Raw genomic sequence first — 25,104 nt, forward strand, 5'->3', positions numbered from 1 at the left:
GCTTGCATAATCTCTTTGTAATCCGCAATGGTAGGTAGCTGGTAGTCTACGGCCTTGTTGTACTTGGAGGACGCCCCTCGTATGATATGCGCCGCACTCAACACATCCGGACTCCACAAACGACCTCCTTCAAATCACGAAGCTACCGTAAATTGCTGGGATGCCGTCAATTGCCGCACCACCGACAGCAAGCTTAAGAAGCGGCTGGAGCTGACTATCGTTCATTCCGGAGATGTTGTACCTCTGACCATCTTCAAGAGCCAAAACATTAGGCTTCTGAGGGGTGCAGCCGGTTTCTGCGGGAGATTGTTCGTCTACAGCTCCCTTTACTGACGCGAAATGGTAGAGTCCCGCTTGAACTGCACTACCTTGAGTGGCCACTAAGACACAATCTGAGTCAGCCTCGACTATCGTAGCTGTTGGTCACCGAGAGAGTACTCACTACCGCCCATGCACTTATCTCGGTTGTTTGTTGCAGTCCACGATTCCAGCAATTTTCCGCAGTCACGACCGGTGAAGACCTCGGTTCGGAGAGTCCAACCTCGAGGAATCGCAAAGAATCGAGCTGCTAACCACCAGTCACTGCTGTCGGTACAGCAGACAATCGGGTCGACATTGTCGCACTCGAGATATGCACCTGTGCAGTCGGCAGCGGCGTGCAGACGGATGTGGATGGCGGACACCGAGGCTGCAAGAGCAATGACTAGGATTGAGGGCCGCATGTTGAGCAGCTTGAGCAGACAGGTTTGGCAATCTTTAGGAGTCGTTGCATGTGATTGAGTGGGTGAACGAGGGTGAACGATTGAAGGAAACCCGGGAAAGGCTTAAGGTAAACACGCTAGTAGTAGGTACCTGCCACCTCATTCAGAAGGCGCCTTCGCTCCAGCAGGAGAGAGAAGCAATCGAAGATTGTTCGGAGAAGCCAGGATGATACACACGGTGGGAAACAACTGAGGTTCAGCGCCTACATCTGCACAGCGCCCCAGACCTGTCGAGCTCTACTCATCGACATTTTCGTTTTGAATATCCTCCTTCCTGTCAGTCAAAGTTCATTGCCTTGTCATCTGCACTGAGGTATTGTTCGAGTACCGCTTCAGGTTTACCTTCTCCGATGTACAGAGGAATACTTGAGAAGTGCATTGTCTTGTTGGAGAAACTTTCTGGTCGCTCATCGGAATGTCAACACCATTTTCTATTGCATTGGAATATCTGATCCGTAAGTAGGTGCAGAGAAAGAATCTCAGCACAATACATGTTGTACTATTTAGACAGCGGACGGGTTGTCGGGTAAGTTTTCAGAGCGCTAGTCCACCTTGGGGCCAACAGAGAGGAGTCTTAGGGCCCGTCGCATCCAACGGGGCCTACCAAATTCTCAGACTCTCCTAGTACTTCGTCAGACTCGAAGTGCCATTGAAGATTACCTATGTATACAACTTCACGAGATCATGATGTACAAAACTCCATCGTAGGAGAAGTATGCGCTACCACTCTTCTAAGAGTCAATGCCATTTGGCGTGATTCTAAACAAGGTTAGCTCGCTGCGATGGCTTATTTAGGTACATATGTGATACTTCAGTCACCCGCCTCGCAGCGCCATGCGGTTTCACGAGTGATGATCGCAGGCCAATGATCGTACGGTACAAGCAGCCCCGCACGAGGCTGATGCCTTGCTTGGGGGCCAAATTCTGACTCAGCCCACTGATCAACATTGCACATTTCAGGCGTCACTGCTTGCACTCAGATCACATCGACCCGCTATCCATGGCGTCTCAGTATACCCGACTGCCTGTGCAGCCCGCGGGAGAGGGGCAAACTAATGATCGATACGAGCTCGGGAGGTTCCAGCAGCAGGTACCAGAGCGATATGAACGATTCACACCGCAGCCACCTGCGCCATACGTGAGCCCTTATCTCGCACAAGATAACAGCTATACATCTTATCAAGGCAATATACCGGAATCGAATTCGCCGGTGTCGAGCATCACAAACCCAGGGTCGAAGGCGACAAAAACAGCTGTGGCCTCCGTAAACTCGCTGACCTCTCAGCATGATCAAAGTTTAACGCATCCAGAGTCAGCCAAACCAAATCCAGCTTTACGAGCAACACTTCTGTCATGGGGATTTGAGCTCTTCGCTGTAACGGTCAGTCTCGGTGCCCTGCTGGCGATAATTCTGGTCTTAAGGCGCGAGGACGGCAAACGTCTCACAGAATGGAGGCTCGCTATAACACTGAATACAGTTATTGCCGCCCTCGGCACTTTGGCCAGGACCACGCTAGCATTTGCATTGAGTGCCTGCGTGGGACAGCAAAAGTGGAATTGGCTTCGCATGAGATCTGATCAACTTGTTGCGTGGGAGCGATTCGACGAGGCGAGTCGAGGGCCATGGGGTGCAACTCGACTCTTCATCTGGCTACGAGCTAGGTAAGCTTCTCTACTTTCATGTTTCGAGATAGCCTGACAATGACATAGACACTGGGCGGCCCTCGGCGCTTTGGTCATCATCGGTACCGTGGCTTTTGATCCCTTCCTCCAGGCCGTGATATCTATACAGGGACAGTTGGATGATGACATTGCCGTGGCCCATGTTCCCCAAGCTCTTGTCATTGACGCTGGAACCATCGTGGAGATCTCGACTGTCGCCCAGAGCAGATGGACTACGTCGGCTGGGACCTTGACACTGAACGGAGACTCGTCCGCTCAGCCTGACTTCGGTATAATCAGTGCAGTCTACAACGGGTTCCGTAACGATAGCTCGTGGTACCGCGACGAACAAGTTGTTAGCAGTGTTTGTACAACAGGCAACTGTACGTGGGCCCCTTATACCTCCGCAGCCATGTGCAGCACTTGTAACGATCTTTCCGATCAAGTATCTGTGAGCAGAGGAGCTGGCAACAAGTCAAGTACCGTTCCTGGTCCAACTAATGTGATGTTCACTGGAAATGTCACCAACTTCCTACTACCATACGCCAATCTGGTGAATGCCAATACTCAAGAATATGAGAGTCCAGAGGGTGGTAAACGATCGGGACAGGAAGCCACACTCCTGACAGCGAATACAACATTGGACGCACTTGCGACGACAAGCTTCCAGGACCTACAGACCATGATAGTATCCTTCGTCATCATGAGAGCAGCAGAGGAGTGGATGCAGGGTGAGGTAGCGTGGAACAATTCCAAACCCATAGCCACGGAGTGTGCCCTTTACTTGTGTGTGAACAAGTATCAAACCGAGATCCGAGATGGCAAACTCAAAGAAACCGTATTAAGCTCGTGGGCTGTGAGGGATAAAGAGTCCTATAAAGCTAGCTTAAACTCGTCTATCTTTGAAACAGGCCCTGAAGTCGACGCTTTCCTAGCCGAAAAGGGTGACATACTCTATGATCGAAACATTGTGCGAACAGACCTTCGACTGTTGGTTCCTGAAGGCGAGAGCGAGGGAATCGAACCACGGACGTTTAACGTATCTTACGCATTTATAAGGACCATTTCAGAGTTCATGAAGACTTTTACCGCCGGAGCCAAAGACACAGGGCAGATGATGGCTTTCCCATCATGGGATGGTCGCATGGGACCCTTGGTCAACGCATTATGGGCATCTCAAAATCTCACTGAGACCTTCGATCACGTCGCACGGAGCCTGACGAACCAGGTACGCAAGACAGCCACCAACGCCTCGCACATCAACCAAGTGGAAGGAACGACGCAGAAGTGGGAGACTCATGTTCGCGTACGCTGGGCATATCTGGCTTTCCCCGCTGCCATGATAGCTCTCGGGATTGTCTACGTTCTGCTCACGATCGTTGAATCCACGCGACTACATCTTCCGGCATGGAAGGAGTCGGCTCTTCCAAGTCTGCTGCACGGTCTGGACAGCGAAACGCAGAGTTTGCTTCGAAATGCGCAATCACAAGCAGCTGGCATGAAAGCCAATGAGACGGTTGTGAGATTCGGATATGACGAGAAGAGCGACTGTCTGCGTCTTGTAGCCGAGCGCGATATTGTTCGCTGATCTTGACGAGGCGTACTCGATGGTGCCACAAGTACACCTGTAGTGATAGTTCTGAAGGTTTTACTCTTATGCAAGGCAGTGAGCGTTGACTGAACCAAGTTCGATGATCAAGACCAAAATAGCATACGAGCACGTGCACTGATCAGGTAGTAGTGGTGACTTCGGGGATCTCACTAGTGCGAAGTACAACATGCAGCTAAGCAACTCCAGCCCCCTCCCACATTCACAGATGCGCCATCATAAAACGTACTGCTCTGCAATACGTGACAATGGTCGTTATGATGTACGACGATAGTGGCTATTTCAATCACAGCCAATGCCACCAAGATGTATACGCGACAGCCAGAGAGGCACTTCCGGTGATGACAGACGTGGGCAAGGCTTACAATCCAGGCGTGAGGCTGACGCCTAACTGCGCCCGGATTGCAGGCTTCTACCAATCGAAAGCGACGCGCTACGACTAATCCCCGCATCCGCAGCAAGGCTAAGTATACACGTCGTCCAGCTATGTTGCGCACAAGTGCGGGGCTCTACTTACACAGTATAAGATGTCTGATAGCTCTTCCGGGATCAATACGATCTAAGCATCGGCGGCCACCTCTACCGCCATGACGTCTTACAGCAGTCTGCCCTATACTATTCCTCACAATAGTCCCGAGCATGATGCTCCTCGATGGCATCCTGGAACGAGACAGCCCTATGAACCACACAATGAAAACAGCTACGGTCCATTGCCCCATCAACCTCTGGTATCCGTCCCTGGATATTCATCGCCAACACGATCTTCCACAGCATACGAGCCAAGCCATCTCGAATCAGAGTCCACGAAGCGCAACTCATCCGAACAACTTTCCTCAACCCGCGCTCCTATCAGTTCTTGGATTCTTGAAATCTTTGCCATAACCATCAGTACTGGCGCTATTGTCTCTATTGTTGCTCTCCTACATCGCGAGAACGGGAGGTCACTCTCCTCATGGAAATTAGCTGTCACGCTCAATACAGTAGTTGCTGCCCTTGGTACGCTAGCGCGGACCACCCTTGCCTTCGCGCTTAGCGCGTGTATTGGACAGCAAAAGTGGAATTGGTTACGGCGGAAACCAGACAGCCTCGTAGCCTGGGAGAGGTTTGATGAAGCCAGTCGAGGGCCGTGGGGGGGCACACGCCTATTTGTGTGGCTGCGCGCCAGGTTAGCATTCTATGCGCATTTGACTGCCTGACTCCAGCTTACACTGAAGCAGACACTGGGCGGCATTAGGGGCGCTTGTCACCGTCGGCGCCATAGCTTTCGATCCCTTCCTCCAAGCAGTCATCAGTACCCATGGTCAGCTGGACGACATTGCGTCGAATGCCGACGCGACTATTGGACAGTCGTTCAGAATTAATAGTGGCACCATAAAGCAGACCCACGGAGCTGCAGTGCGAGACATGAAAACCGGACTTGTGTATGTAGCTGCTAGCAGCCGAGCTGATTTTGGCTTCATAAGCTCTGTCTGGAGCGGATTCCAGAACACCTCGAACTTCCGCAACGATGCAATTGGTGCCGAGTGCAGCACTGGTAATTGCACATGGCCAGTTTTCACGTCAGCTGCTGTCTGCAGTATTTGCAACGATATCTCGAGCCGTCTGGATCGCAAAGCGTTCTACGGCCCAAACGGGACAAACATCCCATCGAATTATAACGGATACAATGGCAGCTACATCAAATTTGAGACACCATACGCAAATATCAGAAATTACGTAGGCCTGCTTGAGGACGGCCAGACGCCTGGGGTGAATTACACCGCCAAGCGCACCTACATGACGGCAAACACTACAGTAGATGCGAAAGGGACCGTAGCATTCCAGGACATGGAGACGCTTTTAATGGCATTCACGGTCATGAGAGCCCCGCACAATTGGCTTGATTCCAGTATCAAATGGGAAGATGCGAGCCCAACAGCCACGGAATGCGCGTTATACCTTTGTGCGAACGCCTATGAGTCGACAAGCGAGAACGGCGTAGTCAAGGAGCGTGTACTGAATTCATGGGCAAACAGAGCCCCAGATTCGTACACCCCCGACGCCAATGCCTGGAACTTTGACCCAGGTGCTGAGGCCTGGGCCGAGGGCTCGGGCAGCAGCCTGTATGATGCGCGCATCGACCGAACAGATCTCCAGTTACTCATCCCTCCGGAACAGTCTCAAGGTCTCCCATCGCACGTCCGACGCGAGTTCAACGTATCCCACGCCTTCATCTTCAGCGCTATCGATTTCCTCATCGACTACACGCAAAAAGCAAATCTACAGGAAGGCTTCAAACTCAAAGACAGCGATCTGGATCTCGACGGCTTCAAGTTCGATCATACATGGGGCATGATGGGCATGCCGTGGGACGACACCTCGCAGCCCGCCGTCCTGGACGCGCTGTGGAACTCGACCGACCTGACCGCCACATTCGACAACGTCGCCCGCAGTCTGACAAACCAGATCCGCAACTCGTCCCCGGACCGCCACCGCGGAGAGCTGCAGAAATGGGTGCTGCACGTACACGTCGACTGGGCGTATCTGGCGTATCCTGTGTCCATGCTTATCGCGGGCATCGTGTATGTGCTTCTGACCATCATCGAGTCGAGTCGCCTGCGCATACCGGTGTGGAAGGAATCGGCGCTGCCGACGCTGCTGCATGGCTTTGACGACGAGACGCAGAGGTTGTTGAGGTCGGATAGTAAGGATAATCAGCGGAAGGTGCTGGTGCGGTTCGAGCAGGATGAGAAGGACTGTCTGAGGCTCGTGGCTCAGCAGTAGAATTACCATAGTCGTATTGATCAACCGATACGGGTCTTACTTTCCGCCATAATTGACGTCAGAAGGTTTCGCGTTGCTACTGCATCTTCTATAACGCTTATCACGATATGCGGATTCCTCATCACGAAGCATTGAGATGCGTACCATGGTACGAAAGGCAACTAGCTCTGTGATTTGCCCTGCATGATGACTCCTGAATTGTAACGTCTGCCAAACCGAACATGTACAGCCAATGGTAGCCTCTACAGCAGCTCGGCTCCATGAAATGAGGGTCGGTACATTGGACAAGCACTGATAGCGACATGTAGTAAAGTAGAGACTGTATCTGAACACGATTTAAGATTCATTGTTCGTACAGCAGTATGCCCTGTATCGGTCACCGTCTAACTGTACCTCCCCTTCTTGCCTTGCACACGAACAGAAACACGGCGAAAACACGGCTCCAGAGCAAACCCAACGTTCATCATTCCACCAACATCCTCACCTCACCTCCCAAACCTCACCCTTCGCCCCAACCCCGCCCACCACGCCGCCCCCGCCGCCACCGCCCCCAGCGCGCCCACCGCCAACGCCGTGTTACTCACCACCGTCTCCTCCCTGACCCTCCCAACCTTCGTCTCCTCCCTGCCCCCAAACACAACACCACTCGCACACGCCCCCTCCACGGTCTCAAACTCATCCCACCGCACCCTGCTCACCAACTCCTGGTACTCGACCACCGTGCCCGACCAATTGTTCACGACCCGGCCCTCGGCGTCTTTATACCACGACCCGCACCCCTTATCCGCGAAACTGCTTTCTTGCAGCGCGGCCTGCATGTCGGCGTTGAACGCGCGGGTGCGCGGTGCTTTGGGCATAAGGCTGAGTCTGGTGCCGCGGCGGCGCGCGTCCAGCACCGCGGACACCAGGCCGTTGATGTAGCGCGACTGTGCCTCGATCATCAGGATGATGGAGTTGTGGCCCAGGTTTGTGTTGGGGCCGTAGAAGAGCGCGAGATTGGGGAGTCCCGGGATCGAGGTGCCGTAGAGGGCTTCGGGGGCTGTGGGCGGCAGGGGGACGCCGTGGGGGCCGGTGATGTGCAGCGGGGCCAGGAAGGTGGTGGTGTGGAAGCCGGTGGCGAGGACGAGGGTGTCGTGGGCGTGGTGGGTGCCGTCGCGCATTTCGATGCCGGTGGGGGTGATGCGTGCGATGGCGGTGGTTTCGAGGGTGGTTTTGGGCGACGCGAGGGCCGGGTAGTAGTCGTCGGAGATGATGACGCGTTTGCAGCCTGGGTTGTAGGTTGGGGTCAGTTTCTCCCAGAGGTCGGGGCGGTCGGGGATCTGGCGCCGCATCATGTCGCCGCAGAGTGTGCGCAGGAGGTCGGCGAATGCGGACGAGCCGTCGGTCACGGCGGCGTGGAACGACTCGCGGAAGTCCATCATGGCAGCGCGCTTGCGCCAGCGCAGCGGCGGGACCCAGCTGTACAGTGTGCGCTGCCAGGCCGGCACGGGGGCGTCGTCGCGCGGGATGACCCAGTTGGGCGAGCGTTGATACACCGTGAGGTCCTTGACCACAGGCAGAATCTCCGGGATGATCTGGGCCGCCGTCGCACCTTCACCGTGGTCAGTGGACATCTCCTATCGTGTACACCACACTCACCATTCCCAATGATCCCCACGCTCTTCCCCTGGAGATCATAGCTCCAGTCCCAGCGCGCACTATGCACGACCTTGCCTTCAAACGACTCCAAGCCCTCGATCTGGGGATACCGCGGCTGATTCAGCTGGCCGACCGCCGAGACCAGGAAATCCGCCTCGAGCACGTAGCCCGGCGAGAACTCCTTATCCTTGCTGCCCGTGACGCCGACGTCGACTTTCCACACGCCGCCCGCATCGTCCCACGTCGCCGCCTGCACTTTGCTGTTGAAGCGGATATACTTGTAGAGCTGGTACTTGCTGGCCACATTGCGGAGATACTCCTATTCAATATCAATATCAGTATCAACATCAACACCAACACCACACCACCCGTCTCCAACGCGTTCCTAGGAGTGGAAGGTACATACCAAAATCTCCTCCTGCCCCGGATACGCCCGCGTCCACCCGGCATTCTGCGCAAACGAAAACGAATACAGCACCGACCACACATCGCAGCAGCACCCGGGGTACTTGTTGTCCAGCCACGTGCCGCCAACCCCCGATGACTGCTCCAGGATCACAAAGTCGGCGCAGCTGTTGCGTGTGAGCAGGTCGATCGCCATGCAGATCCCCGAGATGCCGGCGCCGATGATCGCGACGCTGGCGCGCGTGTGGTCTGCATTGGTGCGGGGGGCGTCGGGGGTGAGTTTGACGCCCATGGTGTCGGGGGGGGGGGGTGCAAGGGTGTGGTGTAGTGTTGTGTGGTGTGGTAGCGGGGCGAGGAAGTCAGGACCTGTGAGCGGCGGGGTGTAGATGAAAACCCGAGGGCTCAGGGATGTAGATGTACACGCGAGAGTACGGGCGGCAGCCGTGCTCTGCAAGCACGAGGTCGAAGACGAGGACGAGGCCGTGGACGAGGATGATAACACACAACCACACCCCAAAGCCGATCAACAGGAACAGCAAACAAAAAAATGCTGTGCAGGCACCTCGCGTCTTAAACACCCCCTCCCCTCCACCCCGCTCGCCCTTCCCCCGACGCAGTCCCGCACCCGAGCCCGCCGTCACGTCGCACAGCGCACGCCGCCGAGGGGCCAAGTGGGTCCGCTTCCCCTCCCCTGGCGCGGACCCCGAGGTAAAGCTGGGGTTGAGCTATGGGATCGAGCTACGGGCGCACTGGACTGTATGTCTCCTCACCAATCGCTCGAGTACAGATCGACAGTGCGAGGGAGGAAGTACACCACGCGACTCCCCGTACTATTGTAGCTAGTCACCTCCTCGGCACTCTACAGTATGCCCACCCAACGCACAGCAGAAAAGTCGTGGGTGTGGCGACGCAGCTACCAGGGCACTAGGCTCCGCTTCACGGCATGCACATGCGTCAAAGTGCAATGCTGCATGACGCACGCTCAGTCATCCGTTGTCAAGAAACAGCGGAGACGGCGACGTTGAAATGTGGGGAGGAAGTTGGGTGGGGCCGGCGGGAGCTAGGGTACTCGGTAGCATTAGTGAGCTAGCTCCTGCTGACTCGGATTGGCGATTCGACACCAACTATAATCACGTGCTGTATACACACACCACGCACACCCAAGCCCACCGTCACCCATCCGCTTCCCCCAGCGCGCCCTCCCGCCCCTCGCCATCGCCCTCCCACCCGCTCCCCCCAGCGCCCCTGATCATAACCGGACACCTTCCCCCCTTACCCTCCCACTCAAACTCCACCACCTCCACAGCCTCGAACCCCAGCTTCTCATACACCGGGACCCCCGCCTCGCTCGCCTCAAGATACGCAGGCACACCCAGCGCGTCACAGCGCTCGAGACCCCACTGCACGCACAGCGACGCGGCGCCGCGCTGCCGCCACGCCGGGAGCACGGCCAGATACATCAACACGCCGTGCGGGCGCGCGCGCATCCAGCGCCTGCGGGCGGCGAGAAAGGGCGCGTAGAACGCCGTTGCTTTGGCTTTGTCCGGGCCGTCGGGCATCCAGGCGCAGCTGAGGAGGTAGTGCGGGGTGCTTACTTCCTCAGCGGTGCGTTGGCGGGGGTAGATGTACCACTGGGCGGTGGCTACGATGGTTTGCGCGCGGGTGGTGGGGTCAGTGTAGACGCATTTTAGGAACGCGGGGACGGTGGCGTGGGCCTGGTGTAGATGGTGGGCGTGCAGGTAGCGGGCGGCGAGGGCGGAGAGGTTGGATGGGGTGGGGGGGCCGGTGGTGAGGGCTTCGACGGGCATGGACTGGAAGCAGGTTGCGACGATGGCGGCGAGGGCTGGGAAGTCGGCCGGGTCGGCTTCCTCGACGCGGAACTCGCCTGGCATTTTTGCGGAGAGGTGTTGTAAATAGGAGAGTGTTGTTCTTGTAAACGTAGTGTTGCGGTTGTATAGCGCGGCGTTAGTGCATTATACCAATGACATACGGCGGACTGTAGTACCGCAGACACTACAGCCACCACACACCGTCCCCACATCACCGTCACCACAGCAGCCAAAGTCCTTTGAACAATCACGTTACTAATCTACTCACCCCGACACAACACTATGCAGACGGCCCAGCTCCCTGGTTACTTGATACCCCATGTCCATGCGCACCCACACCATCCGCCCATTCAATCCAACCAACGCAACGCAACGCACCGCACAGCACACCAGCGCGCCCAAACGCCCCACACCCCATCTATAGATACACCGCGTCTTAGCATCGACGCCCTCGACCACGAAAACGAAAAAAAGGGAAGTTTGAGGAAAGCCAAGAAGAAGAAAAAAGGCGTGTACGAGGTTGTGCTTGAGCCGTGATGCGATGCGACGCGACGTGCCAGCCCGCTTGCCGGCGACAGAGAAGACCCAGAGAAGGCACGGCAAAAAAAGCACAATATGTAAAGAAATCAAAACTCGCTTGCAGCCATGCATGTCATGCGTTCAGTGCAGTGCGGTGCATGCAAATGCGACGAGAGAACAACGAGATGAGGAACCGCTTTTCGAGATCCGGGAGATGCAGACAGACAAACACAAATGAAAATGGTATGGCGCGTGTACGATGGCAGGGTTATGTGGCCTTGACTTGTTCGGGGTCGGGGCTGGGGGCGAGGCTCTCGGTGTGTTCGGCGGCGAGCTTGGTGGGGTCGGGCGGCGGTGCTGGGTCTGCGGTTGGGATTGCTGCGATTTCGGGCGTGGTGTCGAGGTGCGAGGTGTCGAGGGGCGAGGCGTCGAGCGGCTCGCCGTCCTTGCTCGTTCGCTCCTCGCCGTCTTTGCTTGTCCGCTCCTCGGCGACGTCGCTCAGCTCAGAGTCGCCGTCCGAGGCGTCCTGGTATTCCAGCGACTGGTGGAAGTTGTCGGGGGTGATGGTCTGGGCGGAGACGTGCCGTTGCTTGACCTGGCCGGACGACAGTTTGCGGCGCGGTGCGTCGTCTGGTCTTTCTACCGGGCTGACGACAGTGCCGTCGCTGACGCTGCCGTCTCGCTCGTCGGCGGAGGCCAGCTCCTGGGCTTCCTGGAGCTGCTTCTTGGCCTTTAGCCTTTCTTCGGCGGTTGAATTGTGCCAATCAGGCCCGAACTGGATCACAGATGCCTTCTTGCCGTGCACGGTGAAGCTGCCCTTGCTCCGGTTCAGGCCTTCGCTCTCCGACGCTCCTTCGCTGGTGATGGTCGAAGCTGAGTCGCGGCCCTTGTGACTGCGGCGGTGCGACGTGCCGCCGTGTGAGTCTCGAAGTGTGCGGTGCAAGCTGCGTCTATGCTTTGTGCGCGATGCAGGAGAGCCAGCATGCGCTGCAAGACTGAGCTCAGCGTCCGACTCGGCAGCACCGTCTGTGGGTTCTGCCGTCTTCGGGTGTACTGCATCCGATTCGATCAGGGGCGGTGTAGCATATCTAACATCGTCATCAGACTCATCATCAGAACCAATCGTGCCATCATCAAAGGTAGATACCGACGGCCGCTTGTCAGCTGGGTACATCTTCGGAGACTGCATGGAGCTGCTCGCCATGGAGCTGCGGCGATCGGAGGCAGGCGGACTGAACGAGATCGGTGGCACACTGTAGGAGCCTGAGGGAAACGTAGGGCTTGTCTGGCGAGACGTCTCAGGAGGCGTCTTGAACACAGCCTCGTCCATCTCAGTGTTGGCAGAAGACTTTGTGGTCGGACGCGCGGTGGACCCCTCTGGAGAGTGTGGCGGCCTGTGGCTGCTCGTCAGGGAGCTTGTTTTGGAAGCGAGACGCGCAAGGCCAGCGATCTTGGACGCCTTGCCGTTGGAGACGGGCGGTGGCGGTTGCGAAGACTCGGCGATCTTGTCATTCCGCGCTTGTGTTTCTGTCGCACTCTGTTTCTCGTCGTCCAGCTCGTGTGCGAGGATGTCGCGGTGGCACTTCATACGCCAGATCTCGACGCGCGACCACTTCAGCCTCGCCGACAGACGTCCAGCTGCGTGGATGACAAGCTCGCGCGTCTTTGGCTGGATTGGCGCCAGGATCTGCAAATGCCTGGCATCACGTAAGCGTGCCTCGAGCTCCTTGATCGCATCCGCAAGCTTGTCCTCGGCGTCTGAGATGCGAGCCTGCATGGTTTCTCTCCTTGCAGTTACCACCTCCTGCGCGAACTGGTGGTCGATCTTGCCGCTCTGAACAACCACCTCCCCGGTCGCCGAGGGCATGGATTTCCCAGACTGAGACGAATCCAGACGTCTGATTCCGCGGTTCTTCTGGCCTTCGTATAGCCCGCCGATCATGCCCCTTGAGCGGACGCCCATCGTTTCAAAGGCTGCGGTGTAGTTGAGAACGCCCAGCCAGTCGTTCAGGTCCTGCTCGCTGTCGGCCAGGAATGTCTCTTCTCCGATCTTGGAGCACATGGAGAAGGCGTTCTTGTGTCTCTTGTAGGTGTTGTCGACCAAAGCAACCGCTCCGTCCATGGGTATCATATGGTCCTGCTTGAACTCGGAAAGAGCGGGCGAGAAGACCGCAGGCCCGGTCTCGCCATGCTTCACGTGCTGCTCGTGCTGCGTCATGAGGTTCTTGGCCCAACTGCTGTTACGGAACAGCGAGAGGCCGGATCGTGTGAGGACAGCCCCCCACTCCTGCCACGGGGAGCGTGCCTTCTTGCGCTTCGGGTCTTTTCTCCACAGGATGCCGACCTTGGTCACAGGCATCTCAACAATACCGACCGACGTCCCGAATGGGTTCTCCTGGGCGGCTTCCGACATAAAGGCTTCCGGTCGGGAGCGTGACGAGACAATCTGGATGACGCCGTATCTAGTGAACGATTTGTAGAGGTTCTTGGTGTCAAGCGTGGCGGCGGTTCCAAGGTAGTTGTATGGGTCATCCAAATTCATAACGTCCTTGATGGTAGGCCGGAGGACGTCCAGCTTTCCCTCAAAGATCAGCGTGTAGGGATCGATGGGCTCCCTCTTTGCTTTCCGTGCAGGGTCGTTCGGGCCCTTGAGCACGGCTGTTCTCCGACTCTTCTTGGACGAGATGTTTTTTAAATCGACCTCGTCTTCAATGTGGATAAACGGCGTGTAGACAATGTTGTCGTAGATGCAGCCGAGAACGTCATCCGACACGCCCTCGCACGACGAGTTCTTGATGTAGTCCGGCCGTTGCATCTTGCGCTTGTTGTTCTTGTTGAAGAAGTCGGTGTGCAGAATGATGATGGAGAAGGAGATGAAGTATGCTTTGTCTGCAGCTGTTAGCACGTGATGTCAAGCAAGAGACACTGCTTACCAGTGTTGAGGTAGATGCCGGGGTTGCACTCGTGGTAGCGGTCGGCAAAGCCCTGCAAGACTCGGTCGATCTGCTGGGTTTCCTTGGGCAGCTCGATCTGCATGAGCAGCTTGCGGATGGCCATGTCGATGGGATCGCCGAAGAAGGCAAACCTGCGCATGTAGCTCCGCAGCACGGACAGCAGGAAGGCGTCTTCGGTCTTGCTCAGAAAGCTGGCGATGACGCTCTTGTCGACGTTGTTGGCTTCAATGCGCTCGAGATAGCGGCCGGGGGTCTCGCCTTCGACGCGCTCGGGCATGACCAGCGTCTCCCTGCTGATGCTGAGCGAGTTCTGGTGCGACGAGGCGGAGGTGCCTGCGTAGTTGTGAGCGGGGGAGCCATGTCTCGACGGGTGCAGATCGTTCTGACGGAATCTTCCCAGACTGAACAGATTGCTGAAGCTGCTGCGGCCAGCAGTCGTCGAGGTCGAGGTGCGGCCGCTGAGGCCGTTGGGCGGGGTCTGGGTGGGGTTGTCGTCGGACATGCCACCCAGCGAGCCCATGGTCGACGAGCGGCCGCGCAGGCCGATGCGCTTCAGGGGCTGCGGCGAGGAGCGGGCAGAGTGGGCAGAGCGCGACGAGTCGTTGCGGTAGAGCGAGCCGCGGGTGGGCGAGGCGAGGCCCAGCGAGTTCGCGGCCAGGGCGACCTGCGAGGACGAGAGCAGCGGCGAGGTGTGGGCGCCATCGTCGGCGGTGTAGCGGCGAGCAGTCAGGGGCGGGCTGGCAGTAGGCGAGCTGGCGCAGCCGGTGGAGGGGCGCGGGGTTGCGGGGGCCGTGTCTGGGAACTGCGGCGGCTCGATCTTCATGGGCAGCGGGAACAGCGAGGCGCGCTGCTTGCGGCGGCCAAAGGCGAAGCGCGTCGACGCGATGCGCTGCGGGGCCGGGCGCGTGTTGGTCTCGAACGAGACATGGCCGCCCGAGGAGCCGTCAGAGCGCGACGACTCGGAGGCGCGGTGCGAGGGCGGGGCCAGGGCGGCGCTGTCGGCGAAGTCGCGGGCCTCGGACTGGTCGTGGCTGGTGGAGGCGCGGGCGACGTCGGCGTCCCCGCGCAGGTCGAGCTTGCTCTGCTTGCGCTTGCGGTCCATGGACTTGCGCAGCAGGCCGCCCGGGCGGTCGACGGTCGCGGGATCGAAGCTGCGGCGGCGCAGGGTGAAGGCCTGCAGGCGGCGGCGGCGCGGCGGCTCGGGGTCGGGGTCGGCGACAGGCAATGGGTCCATGAAGGTCGGCGGGGGTGGTGATGATGGCGGGCGCTGGGCTTGTCAGTCACGTCCACGTCTCGTCTCCTGCGGACAGCCTACGCTCGTTGCACTCGCCGGCGCTGGCGGGCACGGACGGGACAGGCGGCGCATCGCGGTCGGCGTGCTCCTTGGCGGTGGTCGACAGCTGCGAGTCGGAGGCATGGCGGAAGCGCAGCATCGAAAAGCGGCGCGAGGCGGGCGCTTTTGGCGACGCTGCAATGTCGTGGGAGTCGCGCGAGACGGACGGGCGCACATGGCTCGGATCGGGGCGACCGCCGTCTGCAGAAACGGCGCCGCGCGCGGGGGCCAGCTCGGAGCTGTCGCTGTCGGCCTTCTCGCTGCGGCGAAACAGGCCCGCTGGGTCGAGCGTCGATCGGCGTTTGAGCAGTTCGTGCTCGCTGCGGCCGGGGCGAAGCCGCATTGTCGCGGGGCTCACGTCGTCTCAGCGCAGCACATGGCAAGCAGCAGGAGGACGGGCGGCGGCGTGGGGCGGAGGATGGTGCGAGTGCGAGGTCGAGGTGCGAGGTCGAGGTGCGAGGATGGCCAGGAGGCGCGAGCGGGTGGGCGTGTAGGCAGGCAGGCAGACGGATCAGGCGGTGCAGGGCGTGCGAGACAGTGCAGACAGTGCAGACAGTGCAGACAGACAGTGCAGGCAGACAGTGCAGACAGACAGCGCAGACAACAGACAGTGCACACAGTGAGCGGCAAGACACAAGCCGGGGCAAGCAGTCAGACAGCAGTCAGGCTCAGCGCGCGGACACGGCGCGGACACAGCGCATGCTACGGAGCTGTGCACTGCACCAAGCCGGGGGCGCGGCTGGCTGGATCGTCGCCCGTGGCTGCCTGCGTCTGTGGAGTCGCCCAGAAGCAGCGCGGGCTTCTAGCCCTGAATCTATCCTGCATCGCCCATAGAGCCCGTTCGTCGCCCGCCGCCCTCTCGACAGCGACAGCGCATGCTGACCTCTGCCCGGCCACCCTCTACCTGGCCACGTCTCCAGCGCATGCCCGCCGCCCGCCGCCCGCACATGCTCGCTCTGCCCTCGCCGCCATGCGCGCCCACTCGCTCGCCTTGCTAGGCCTGCTACTACCACTCGCCGCCGCCGCCCCGCACGACCACCGCGACGCGCCCGCCTCCCGGCCCAGCCGCACGCCGCCGTCCTGGCGCCGCCTGTCCGACGCCATCATCCGCCGCATATGGAGCCTGCCGCGCCCGGAGAGTGCTGAGCACAATGGCCGCATCCTGCCCGCCGCCACCGAGCCGTTCGTGGCCCGCTATGGCGAGGACGTCGTGCTGCGCTTCACCATCAGCTCTGCCGCCGACGCACACGCGCTGGCCGACGCGGCCGACGTCCTGTTCCTCGACGTGTGGGAGTTCAATGAGGACTGGGCCGATATCCGCGTCGCAAAGGACGTGGTGAGTTGCCCGTCGTCTCTGCCTGGCCGCCACTGACAGACAGGTCCCCTCGCTGCTCGGCCTCCTGCCGCACTCGCTCAGGCACGCCCACCAGCCGCTGATGCAGGACCTCGACCTCGCCCAGGCCGTCTTCGACTCGTACCCCACCACCTCGGCCACACAGTCGCACCAGGACGACGCCTTCGCCCCCTCCCTCCGCGCGCCCCGCAGCAAGGGCCACCCGTTCCTGCAGGACTACCAGCCGCTGTCCGTCATCGACCCGTGGATGAAGCTGATGGCCTCCATGTTCACCACCCACGTGCGCCGCATCACCGTCGGCACCACCTCCGAGGGCCGCGACATCCCCGCCCTGCGCGTCGGCGTCCACCCCACCAACAACGACGCCCCCGCCCCGCGCAAGACGGTGCTCATCACCGCCGGCTCGCACGCCCGCGAGTGGATCTCCACCAGCACCGTCAACTACGTCGCCTGGAACCTCATCAACGCCTACGGCAAGGACCGCGAGATCACCCGCCTGCTCGAGGAGTTCGACTTTGTCCTCGTCCCCACCCTCAACCCGGACGGCTACGTCTACTCGTGGGAGTCGGACCGCCTGTGGCGCAAGAACCGCCAGGAAACCCCGCTGCGCTTCTGCAACGGCATCGACCTCGACCGCAGCTACGGCTTCCAGTGGGACGGCGACGCCCTGCGCACCAACCCCTGCAGCGAGTCGTACGCCGGCAGCGCCCCCTTTGCCGCCGCCGAGTCCGCCTCCTTCGCCGCCTGGGCCCGCAACGAATCCGCCCTCAACACCCACTTTGTCGGCTTCCTCGACCTGCATTCGTACTCCCAGCAGATCCTGTACCCCTACTCGTACTCCTGCGCCGACGACCCGCCCGCCCTCGAAGACCTCGAGGAGCTCGCCATGGGCCTGGCCAAGGCCATCCGCATCAGCCGCAAGGGCCACGCCTACAAGGTCGCCTCGGCGTGTGAGGGCAACGTGCTGCTCAGCGGGAAACGCGACCGCAAGGTGCTGCCGCGCATCGAGGCCAGCGGCGGCTCTGCCCTAGACTGGTTCCATCATGAGTTGAAAGTCAAGTATGCGTTCCAGGTGAAGCTGCGCGATACGGGCAGCTATGGGTTCTTGCTCCCCAAGGAGAATATCGCACCGACGGGTGAGGAGATGCTGGATGCGGTGCTGTATTTTGGGCGCTTTATGCTGGGCGAGGTGGGGGTGGCGGAGGCGAAGACAGACGGTAAGGATGTGAAGACGGACACTAAAGATGCGAAAGAGGTGAAGGACGTGCAAATTGAAGACGACTGGGTGCTTGTAGACAACGCCCCCAAGACCGCGGTCGAGGACGAGGTGTTGGAGTTGTAAGTTCCGTGTACCACCAGATTGCCAGCGTCAGGCTCCGCTATACCCCCGTTTGTTCCGTTGTCGCGATATCCATAGTGTTGTAATATGTGTACTGCATGCAAGTAATGTCTTGGCTGCTTGTATGATTGTGGTGTGGACGTCTTATTGTTGCTGATGAGCGGCATATCTATGTCTATGGCCGAGGGACTGTTGGAAGGCATTGCGATAAGGCAGCTGGCGAGAGCATCTGTCCCCGTTGGGTTGTTCACGGTGCAGCATGGGGAGACTGGTGTCTAGTATTTAGTATCCATTCTGAGTAAACTTTTCGCCGTGAGCGCCGTGCACTGCGTACACATGCCGTTCCATCCCCGCTGTGAATCCGAAATCATCTGAGCGCCTACGCCTACGCCGAACGCCTTTTATGCCCTCCTTCTCTCTCCTCCCATCCTACCACCCGAAGTCTAAGAACCCTCTCTCCCATCCCCATCCCCATCCCCTCCACCTCAAACCCCCCAGCCCAGACTCAAGAATTCCGAAACCCCTTCTTCTGATAAAACAAATCCGTCCTACTAGACCCCAAATTCACAATCTTCGGACACCCATCCCGATCCCTCTCGACCCTCGTACACTCGAAGCAATAAAACGCATCGCTGATGCCTTCGCCGCCGCACACAACACATTTGTTCGCGTAGTTGCCGAACGCGCACTCGTCGCAGATGCGCGCCAGTGTGGTGGGCCGCACGTACGAGTCGCATACGGGGCATTTGCCGTCGCATTTTTCGCACAGGCGGCCGAGGGAGGTGCCGGGTTGTTTGAGGCATTTTACTAGGTCGCTGGGGGGTGTTAGTGGGGGAGAAGGGGGAGGGGGAGGGGGAGGGGGAGGGGGAGGTGGCGGTGGAGGAGGGGGAGGCTTACGGGTGGTGGCGGGACATGGTGAGGTGGAGTGTGTTGCTGAGTCGGAGAGTGTTATTGAGTCTGGCTCGTGAGAAAGCGATGCGCGGTGAGTATTCGAGTGCGGGCGCGTGGAGCTTGCGCGGTGCGAGAGGAAGCTGCGGCGAAGTGGTGTAGTTGAGAAAGTCGCCAAGCGCCGCCGCGTTATTGTATGGCAGTCGTGAAAGCGGACTCCCTAGCGCCGCGCCCAAGCTCGAAGCTTCCACACCCACACCCACCACCTTCACCCCACCCACCATGAGCGGCCCCATCGCCTCCGCCGTCGTGCTGCCCGACGCCGACGACGCGCCGCCGCACCCCTCCCCGCCCGCGTCCACAGCGACAAAGCGCCCGCGCCCCACCAGCACGTCCCCGCCGCCCGCGCCCCCGAAGCGCAGAGAACGCGGCCGCGAGCGCCGCCTCTTCGGCGCCGTGCTCGGCGCGCTGGCCCAGAACCCCTCGTCCGCGGGCCAGCAGCGCCGCGCGGAGATCGAGAAGCGGCAGTTTGCGCAGCGGCGCCACGACGACGCGGAGAGTGCGGCGCGCAAGGCGGAGCGGCTGGCGGCGCGCGCGGTGCAACGCGGGGTCGAGACGAGGCGCTTTGAGCGGCTGGCGGTGCGTAACAACAAACGTGTAAAGTGTGGAGACGCGACGCTGACGCAAGTAGATCAAAGCAAGACACGAGAGCTTGCTGCTCCAGGCGCGGTTTCTGTGCACCAAGGCCGAGCCGCGGTTGTATTATCGGCCGTGGGAGATTAGTAAGGAGGAGGAGGCGTGTGTCGAGGCGCAGGTGGCGGAGGCGCGGGAGGTGGTGCGGCGCGAGAGGGAGGAGTTTGAGGCGCGCGAGGAGGCCGAGCGGGCGCGGGAGAAGCGCGCGAGCCCGGATGAGTGGACGTATCGGGGGGCCAATGTGGGAGACGCGGCGCCTGCGAGAGAGGCGGCACACGGGGCGGACGCTCCTATGCAAGACCAGGAGATGCGCGACGACGCAGAGCCCGCGGCACCACAGCCTGCAGACACGGACATGACGGCGGAACCCGACGCTGCCGACGAGCCCACCAAGGACGCGGACGAGGAAGTCGTCGAGGCTGCTGAGGATACTGTTATTTACTAGACGCCCTAGTAGCTGACATTAACGTTGGACGATATCCTAGAACGATATCCTAGAACGATATCCTAGGTAATATCTGGAGACAGTATCCAAGGACAATATCTTCGGTCCATGCAAGGACCCGGTCCTATCCGAACTCCCGGCTTCGATCACGGTCAGGAAGTCGCGAGGGATATATCAACTTGGTCCAAGACAAGGCGCGAAGACACCGGCTCACTGATGATCTACGAGGACAGACAGTACGCATGGCGCGCTCTACACACCACATCACACCCACGGCCTATACCCACCCCTCGAGACTGGCAACAGCTACATACCAGCGGCGTCCGCAGGCAAACGCAGACACTTGGCGAACGTCCCACGTGGACCGCATACCCTGGTGCGCAGGCTTGCTAGGAGGTTGTCAGCACCAAACACACGAAACATGTCTTCACGGCGGTGGGTGTGAGAACGGAGGCATAAAAAGGATGAGGACGGCGTGTAGAAGCCTACAACGAGCATCAAAGCTCGCTATACCTCCACACTCCTGCGCGCAGACCCAAAATAGCGCTATCCAAAAGCCACCAGCACATGCCATATTCAATCGGCGTGCTTCAACAGCCTCAAAACCCTGCCAGCCATCACGTGAAACAACCCTATGTCTGTCCGTGAAGCCACTAGCATCTGTATCCCGCAGGCCATTCAATTGCCACGTGGGATTAGTCGAAGCGCCCCGCCCGTTTTCGGTGTCGTTGCTGATCGCCGTCGAGCTTGGAGCTACCCCACACCGCACCGCACACACCTCGGCACCTCGGCGCAGCTCGCGACTCTCGCGACTCGACGCGCCGCCCGTTGCCAGCAACATTACACCAACCCATTGAACGCACTCGTACTATGCAGCCCCATACGAAATAAAGACTGGCGAAGCAGTACTGCAAAAGACATACAAAATCCTGAACCTTCAAGCCCGGTCGGAGGCCCACCCACACGCCAACCCCGAATCCCACCCCACCGTCCATCCCGCGTCGCAGTCCACGCAGGAAACGCAATGCCAGTCGATTCGATCCGCCCCGGCGACGATCCGCGTGTGCAGCACCGCTACGCCGTGCTCAATGGCGTGAAGTACCACTACCTGTACGCCGAGCCCGAGGGGGGGAAGTGGAGCGACACTGTTGTTTTGGTATGTGTGGACAGCGAGTATGGGGTTCGAGGTGGATGGGAGGATTACTTCTGGTGGTTCAAGGCGTGTGTGGATGTATTAGTGCTCGGTATTAGGGAGAGGAAGAGGAAGAGAGGAAGAGAGGAAGAGAGGGACAGCTGAGCCGATTCAAGATGACAGATGCTAATTCAATCACGACAGATCCACGGATGGCCCGATCTCTCGATCGGCTGGCGCTACCAGATCCCCATGCTGCTGGGCCTTGGGTTCAGGGTTGTCGCGCCGGACATGATGGGGTACGGGGGGACGGTGAGTTTGCATCCTCTACACCACCTTACTCGCACCGCGGCCATCAAGAATCCGTGCTCATGATCATGTTTTGCTTCTGTGCTGGGACGCGGGACGACAAAAGCTGGGTGCACCAGACGACATCCCGCGTCTCGTCGACCGCGCACGCGAAAGGACACGATCGGATACTGACACCCCCAGGACGCGCCCCAGGTCCCGCCAAACTCTATAACCCTCTACGGGCTGAAACGCGCCTCGGATGATATCGCCGCGCTCGCGAAGGAAGTAAACGCGCCGCGCATCATCCTGGGCGGCCACGACTGGTGCGTCCCCTTCCACTCTTTGCTACCACACGAGCCATCGCGAGAGAAGAACAAGAGTGAAAGAGAGAGACGGTGAATGCGATACTGACAGGACGCAGGGGCGGCTCCGTAGTCTGGCGCGCCGCAGCGTACTACCCGCAGCTCATCACCCATGTGTTCTCCGTGTGCAGTACGTCCCCCCTCCCATCCCGTCATGTACACACGTGCCCTACTCACATATACTACTCACGTACCCTACTCACGTACCCTACTCACATACCCTACTCACGTACCCTACTCACGTACCCTACCCACGCTAACACCCACCCCCAGCGCCCTACACCGCGCCCCACAAGCACTACATCTCCACCGAGCAGCTCGTCAGCGGCCCGCTGCCGCAGTTCGCGTACCAGATCCACCTCGCGTCGGGCGAGATCGAGAAGAGCGTCACGGACGCGGCGGCCATACGGCAGTTCCTCAAGGGCGTGTATGGGGCGCGGGGGCCGGGGGGGGAGGTGGTGTTCGACCCGCTCAAGGGGATTGATGTGGAGGGGTTGGGGCGGGTGGGGGAGAGCCGGGTGTTGAATGGGGAGGTATGTTGTTCTTTGATTTCATTTCAGTTCACCCGCTGCATTTCACGCACGGCATGTCACGCACGGCATTTCACCCACATCATTTCACGCACGGCATTTCACCCACAGCATTTCACCCACAGCATTTCACCCACAGCATTTCACCCACAGCATTTCACGTCACTTTGCTTTACTCCACTCCACTCCACTCCACAGCACATCTAACGCCCCCAGACCCTCGACTTCTACGTCCAACAATACGCCATCCACGGCATCCACCCAACCCTCAACTGGTACCGCCAGCGCTACACAAACTGGGAAGAAGACCAGGCGCTCCTCGCCAAGAAGACCCTGCACCAGCCCGTCCTCTTCATCCAGGCCGCCTACGACTCGGTCCTCAAGCCCGAGATGTCGGCTAGCATGGACAGCCTGATTCCGCGCCTCACGCGCGCCGAGGTCGCGGCCACTCACTGGGCGCTGACGCAGAAGCCGGCGGAGGTGAATGCGCTGATTCGCGGGTGGTTGGAGAAGGAGGGTCTGGTGCGGGCGAAGAGCGCGTTGTGAGGGTGGGCAGGGTGGCGTTGTGGCGGCGGTGACAGCGGGAGGGCCCGCGGCGGCCGGGGTAGCGACGCCGGTTGTTGGAAAGCCGTTTCTACATTGTTCTACAGTTGATTGCGCTGCGAGCTACTCGTACCCAGATATTGCGCGGAGCTGCGCGCTTCGCTTGTGCTTCGCTTGTGATGGCTTGAGGCGCCGCGTTGTGAGTACTGTACATACAGCCGGTGCGGCGCTTATCGCAGATAGCGAATGCGGATCCGACGTGAATTGTACCGGCACGGAAGAATGTATAGCCAGTGGCACAATTGCACGGCACCTCGTGGCTCGCTGACGGGTGAACGGAGGCTCCGTGGGCGCATTGGTGGATTTGATAGAGGTGGCAGGGGCGGAAGCAGCACTCCGATGCTCGATGCGGTACGGCGCACGAAGGATGCTGGGATAGGGAACCTTGTGTTCCGTAGACCGCCTTCGCTTCGCCTCTGGCGATGAAAGTGCATGGTCAAGGCCGCGCGCGCTGCTTTGCTGGCAGGGTGTTAGTCGAGGAGACGGCTCCGTTCACCGCCGCGTGGTACATGGTCAATGAGCGATGACGGAGGCTTGACCCGGCTGTTGCTGAGGGTGTGCTGCTGCTCTGTACCTGAGCAGCCGAGGACAGCCCCTGGACGCGTAGCTGGACGATTACTGCTTTGGGTGAATGGTGCATTAGTTAGGCCGTGCCGAGTCTGTCAGTCGGGTCTGTCCCGATGTACTTTGGTCGACTCGTAACGCTAATCGTGAAGGCAACGATTGTGATGCATGTAGGTAGATGATAATGCGCGTCGTATCTAGCATGTGCTGTCAATATGTAATCGTTCCTCGTAAACATCGGACTGCCGCAGCAGTTGTTGATTCGATGCAGCTTGTGACGTTGAAGTAAAGCTGTGGTGCTGTGGACCCTGGCTCCAGTCCGCCCAAATCGCGCCTCGTTCCCGGAACCATTCAGTCTTGTGCCATGCAGCGTGCATCTGTCGGCTGGCCTCACTTTATTGCTTTTGCCGTGCCGCTGCCACATTTGCACGACGGACGAATCTGTCAGCGCCACTCTCGATAGATTGCGCACCGAAGATCTGTTTCTGTGGATGTCCCAAGGCCGTCATCTGTTTCATATGATCGTCATGTCCTGTGTGCATGGATCGAGCAGCACATTCCACGGTATTACCATGCATCATCTCGCAGGCGATTGTCTTGAAAAGACACATGTCAATCGTACGTCTCTGCGTTCTCGCCCAGTAGGAATTGCATTGGCAAGCACTGTTGTGTCATAATCCGAAGCTGATAAGCATGTGCTTGATCATGATCCCGGGGTTTTGGTAAACATCGAACACTACCGACGATTGGCTGCTACTCGGTTGAAATGCCGCGAGGCGTGCAGCACTGTCACCCGAGATTGGACAGAACATGTACCATCTGAGTACTGCCGAAGGATCCGCTAAGGTATGTACAGTACTATGGGTAGAAACGTGCTCTGGAACCCTGGCATCCTACACCGTTGAGGATCTTCATGGCTAGTAGAAGTACGGCATGACTGAGGCCGTTCTTCGACTCCAATCAAAGTTCGTTTGTCTCTTGACGAATATCGCTGTTGCGATGGCGCGACATTTGCCCACTGCTGTGACGGCCGAGACGATGGCGAGAGAAGACGTGCTGCTCAAGACCACCCATGTACAGCTCCACGTCTGCTGGAGAAGAGCGGTGGCTGCATGCAGACGATGTCGATGCCGATTCCACGGGACGAGCCTGCCTTATCATAGTTCCACGGCGCTACTGCATCACCTGTTAGAGCGCCACGCCTCGAATCGCTGCTACTCCAGACACGATTCTATGACAACTGGGTGATGTGAAGCGTAGCCGTTATGCAGCCCCGGGGGGTCAAGGCTGCTAATCCGGTAGAAAACGAGTCAAGATACGCCCATCCAATCACAGGCTGCTGCGGATATGACGCATAGACTTCCGGTTCGTCGAAATGGCGATCTAACTTCAAGTACAGACAAGCCGTGAACAAGATAGAGAAGAGCGTC

General features: G+C 59.1%; 11 protein-coding genes across 11 annotated transcripts; 6 read left to right on the forward strand and 5 right to left on the reverse strand.

The window, feature by feature from the left end:
• Window positions 1-129: 129 nt before the first annotated feature.
• C7974DRAFT_377197 (uncharacterized protein) lies at window positions 130-722 on the reverse strand (the record flags this gene model as incomplete). The annotated part of the gene is made up of 2 exons (XM_046140336.1): window positions 130-380; window positions 443-722. The coding sequence occupies 2 exons, from the start codon at window positions 720-722 to the stop codon at window positions 130-132; spliced, it is 531 nt and encodes a 176-aa protein (XP_045996509.1).
• A 934-nt stretch (window positions 723-1,656) lies between these two features.
• Window positions 1,657-4,161, forward strand: C7974DRAFT_396605 (uncharacterized protein). Its single transcript, XM_046142093.1, has 2 exons — window positions 1,657-2,423; window positions 2,472-4,161. The coding sequence occupies exons 1-2, from the start codon at window positions 1,762-1,764 to the stop codon at window positions 4,009-4,011; spliced, it is 2,202 nt and encodes a 733-aa protein (XP_045996510.1). The 5' UTR covers window positions 1,657-1,761; the 3' UTR covers window positions 4,012-4,161.
• Window positions 4,162-4,233: 72 nt separating this feature from the next.
• On the forward strand, window positions 4,234-6,842 carry C7974DRAFT_396606 (uncharacterized protein). Its single transcript, XM_046142094.1, has 2 exons — window positions 4,234-5,197; window positions 5,250-6,842. The coding sequence occupies exons 1-2, from the start codon at window positions 4,620-4,622 to the stop codon at window positions 6,793-6,795; spliced, it is 2,124 nt and encodes a 707-aa protein (XP_045996511.1). The 5' UTR covers window positions 4,234-4,619; the 3' UTR covers window positions 6,796-6,842.
• A 276-nt stretch (window positions 6,843-7,118) lies between these two features.
• Window positions 7,119-9,394, reverse strand: C7974DRAFT_425349 (flavin-binding monooxygenase-like protein). The gene is made up of 3 exons (XM_046144474.1): window positions 8,840-9,394; window positions 8,434-8,752; window positions 7,119-8,386 (listed from the first exon to the last, which is right to left on the reverse strand). Exons 1-3 carry the CDS (start codon window positions 9,128-9,130, stop codon window positions 7,281-7,283), a joined length of 1,716 nt encoding a protein of 571 aa, XP_045996512.1. The 5' UTR covers window positions 9,131-9,394; the 3' UTR covers window positions 7,119-7,280.
• A 616-nt stretch (window positions 9,395-10,010) lies between these two features.
• On the reverse strand, window positions 10,011-10,895 carry C7974DRAFT_473031 (acyl-CoA N-acyltransferase; the record flags this gene model as incomplete). The annotated part of the gene is made up of 1 exon (XM_046146552.1): window positions 10,011-10,895. The coding sequence occupies exon 1, from the start codon at window positions 10,728-10,730 to the stop codon at window positions 10,011-10,013; it is 720 nt and encodes a 239-aa protein (XP_045996513.1). The 5' UTR covers window positions 10,731-10,895.
• A 559-nt stretch (window positions 10,896-11,454) lies between these two features.
• On the reverse strand, window positions 11,455-16,180 carry C7974DRAFT_361167 (protein transport protein sec73; the record flags this gene model as incomplete). The annotated part of the gene is made up of 3 exons (XM_046139705.1): window positions 15,456-16,180; window positions 14,120-15,412; window positions 11,455-14,081 (listed from the first exon to the last, which is right to left on the reverse strand). The coding sequence occupies exons 1-3, from the start codon at window positions 15,814-15,816 to the stop codon at window positions 11,455-11,457; spliced, it is 4,281 nt and encodes a 1,426-aa protein (XP_045996514.1). The 5' UTR covers window positions 15,817-16,180.
• Window positions 16,181-16,289: 109 nt separating this feature from the next.
• On the forward strand, window positions 16,290-18,369 carry C7974DRAFT_206373 (putative metallocarboxypeptidase ECM14). The gene is made up of 2 exons (XM_046136867.1): window positions 16,290-16,809; window positions 16,853-18,369. Exons 1-2 carry the CDS (start codon window positions 16,444-16,446, stop codon window positions 18,167-18,169), a joined length of 1,683 nt encoding a protein of 560 aa, XP_045996515.1. The 5' UTR covers window positions 16,290-16,443; the 3' UTR covers window positions 18,170-18,369.
• On the reverse strand, window positions 18,370-19,154 carry C7974DRAFT_206377 (putative Pre-mRNA splicing factor ini1). Its single transcript, XM_046136868.1, has 2 exons — window positions 19,064-19,154; window positions 18,370-18,981 (listed from the first exon to the last, which is right to left on the reverse strand). Exons 1-2 carry the CDS (start codon window positions 19,078-19,080, stop codon window positions 18,672-18,674), a joined length of 327 nt encoding a protein of 108 aa, XP_045996516.1. The 5' UTR covers window positions 19,081-19,154; the 3' UTR covers window positions 18,370-18,671.
• Window positions 19,155-19,336: 182 nt separating this feature from the next.
• On the forward strand, window positions 19,337-20,270 carry C7974DRAFT_456042 (pinin/SDK/memA/ protein conserved region-domain-containing protein; the record flags this gene model as incomplete). Its single annotated transcript, XM_046145992.1, has 2 exons — window positions 19,337-19,693; window positions 19,746-20,270. The coding sequence occupies 2 exons, from the start codon at window positions 19,337-19,339 to the stop codon at window positions 20,190-20,192; spliced, it is 804 nt and encodes a 267-aa protein (XP_045996517.1). The 3' UTR covers window positions 20,193-20,270.
• C7974DRAFT_206469 (uncharacterized protein) lies at window positions 20,271-21,278 on the forward strand. Its single transcript, XM_046136869.1, has one exon. It carries the CDS (start codon window positions 20,435-20,437, stop codon window positions 21,047-21,049), a length of 615 nt encoding a protein of 204 aa, XP_045996518.1. The 5' UTR covers window positions 20,271-20,434; the 3' UTR covers window positions 21,050-21,278.
• On the forward strand, window positions 21,217-23,053 carry C7974DRAFT_414228 (Alpha/Beta hydrolase protein; the record flags this gene model as incomplete). Its single annotated transcript, XM_046143791.1, has 6 exons — window positions 21,217-21,348; window positions 21,529-21,636; window positions 21,817-21,938; window positions 22,037-22,107; window positions 22,251-22,510; window positions 22,724-23,053. 6 exons carry the CDS (start codon window positions 21,217-21,219, stop codon window positions 23,051-23,053), a joined length of 1,023 nt encoding a protein of 340 aa, XP_045996519.1.
• Between the last annotated feature and the right edge of the window lie 2,051 nt (window positions 23,054-25,104).

Source organism: Boeremia exigua (assembly GCF_020726555.1).
Source record: "Boeremia exigua strain MPI-SDFR-AT-0100 chromosome Unknown C7974scaffold_7, whole genome shotgun sequence".
NCBI lineage: Eukaryota > Fungi > Ascomycota > Dothideomycetes > Pleosporales > Didymellaceae > Boeremia > Boeremia exigua.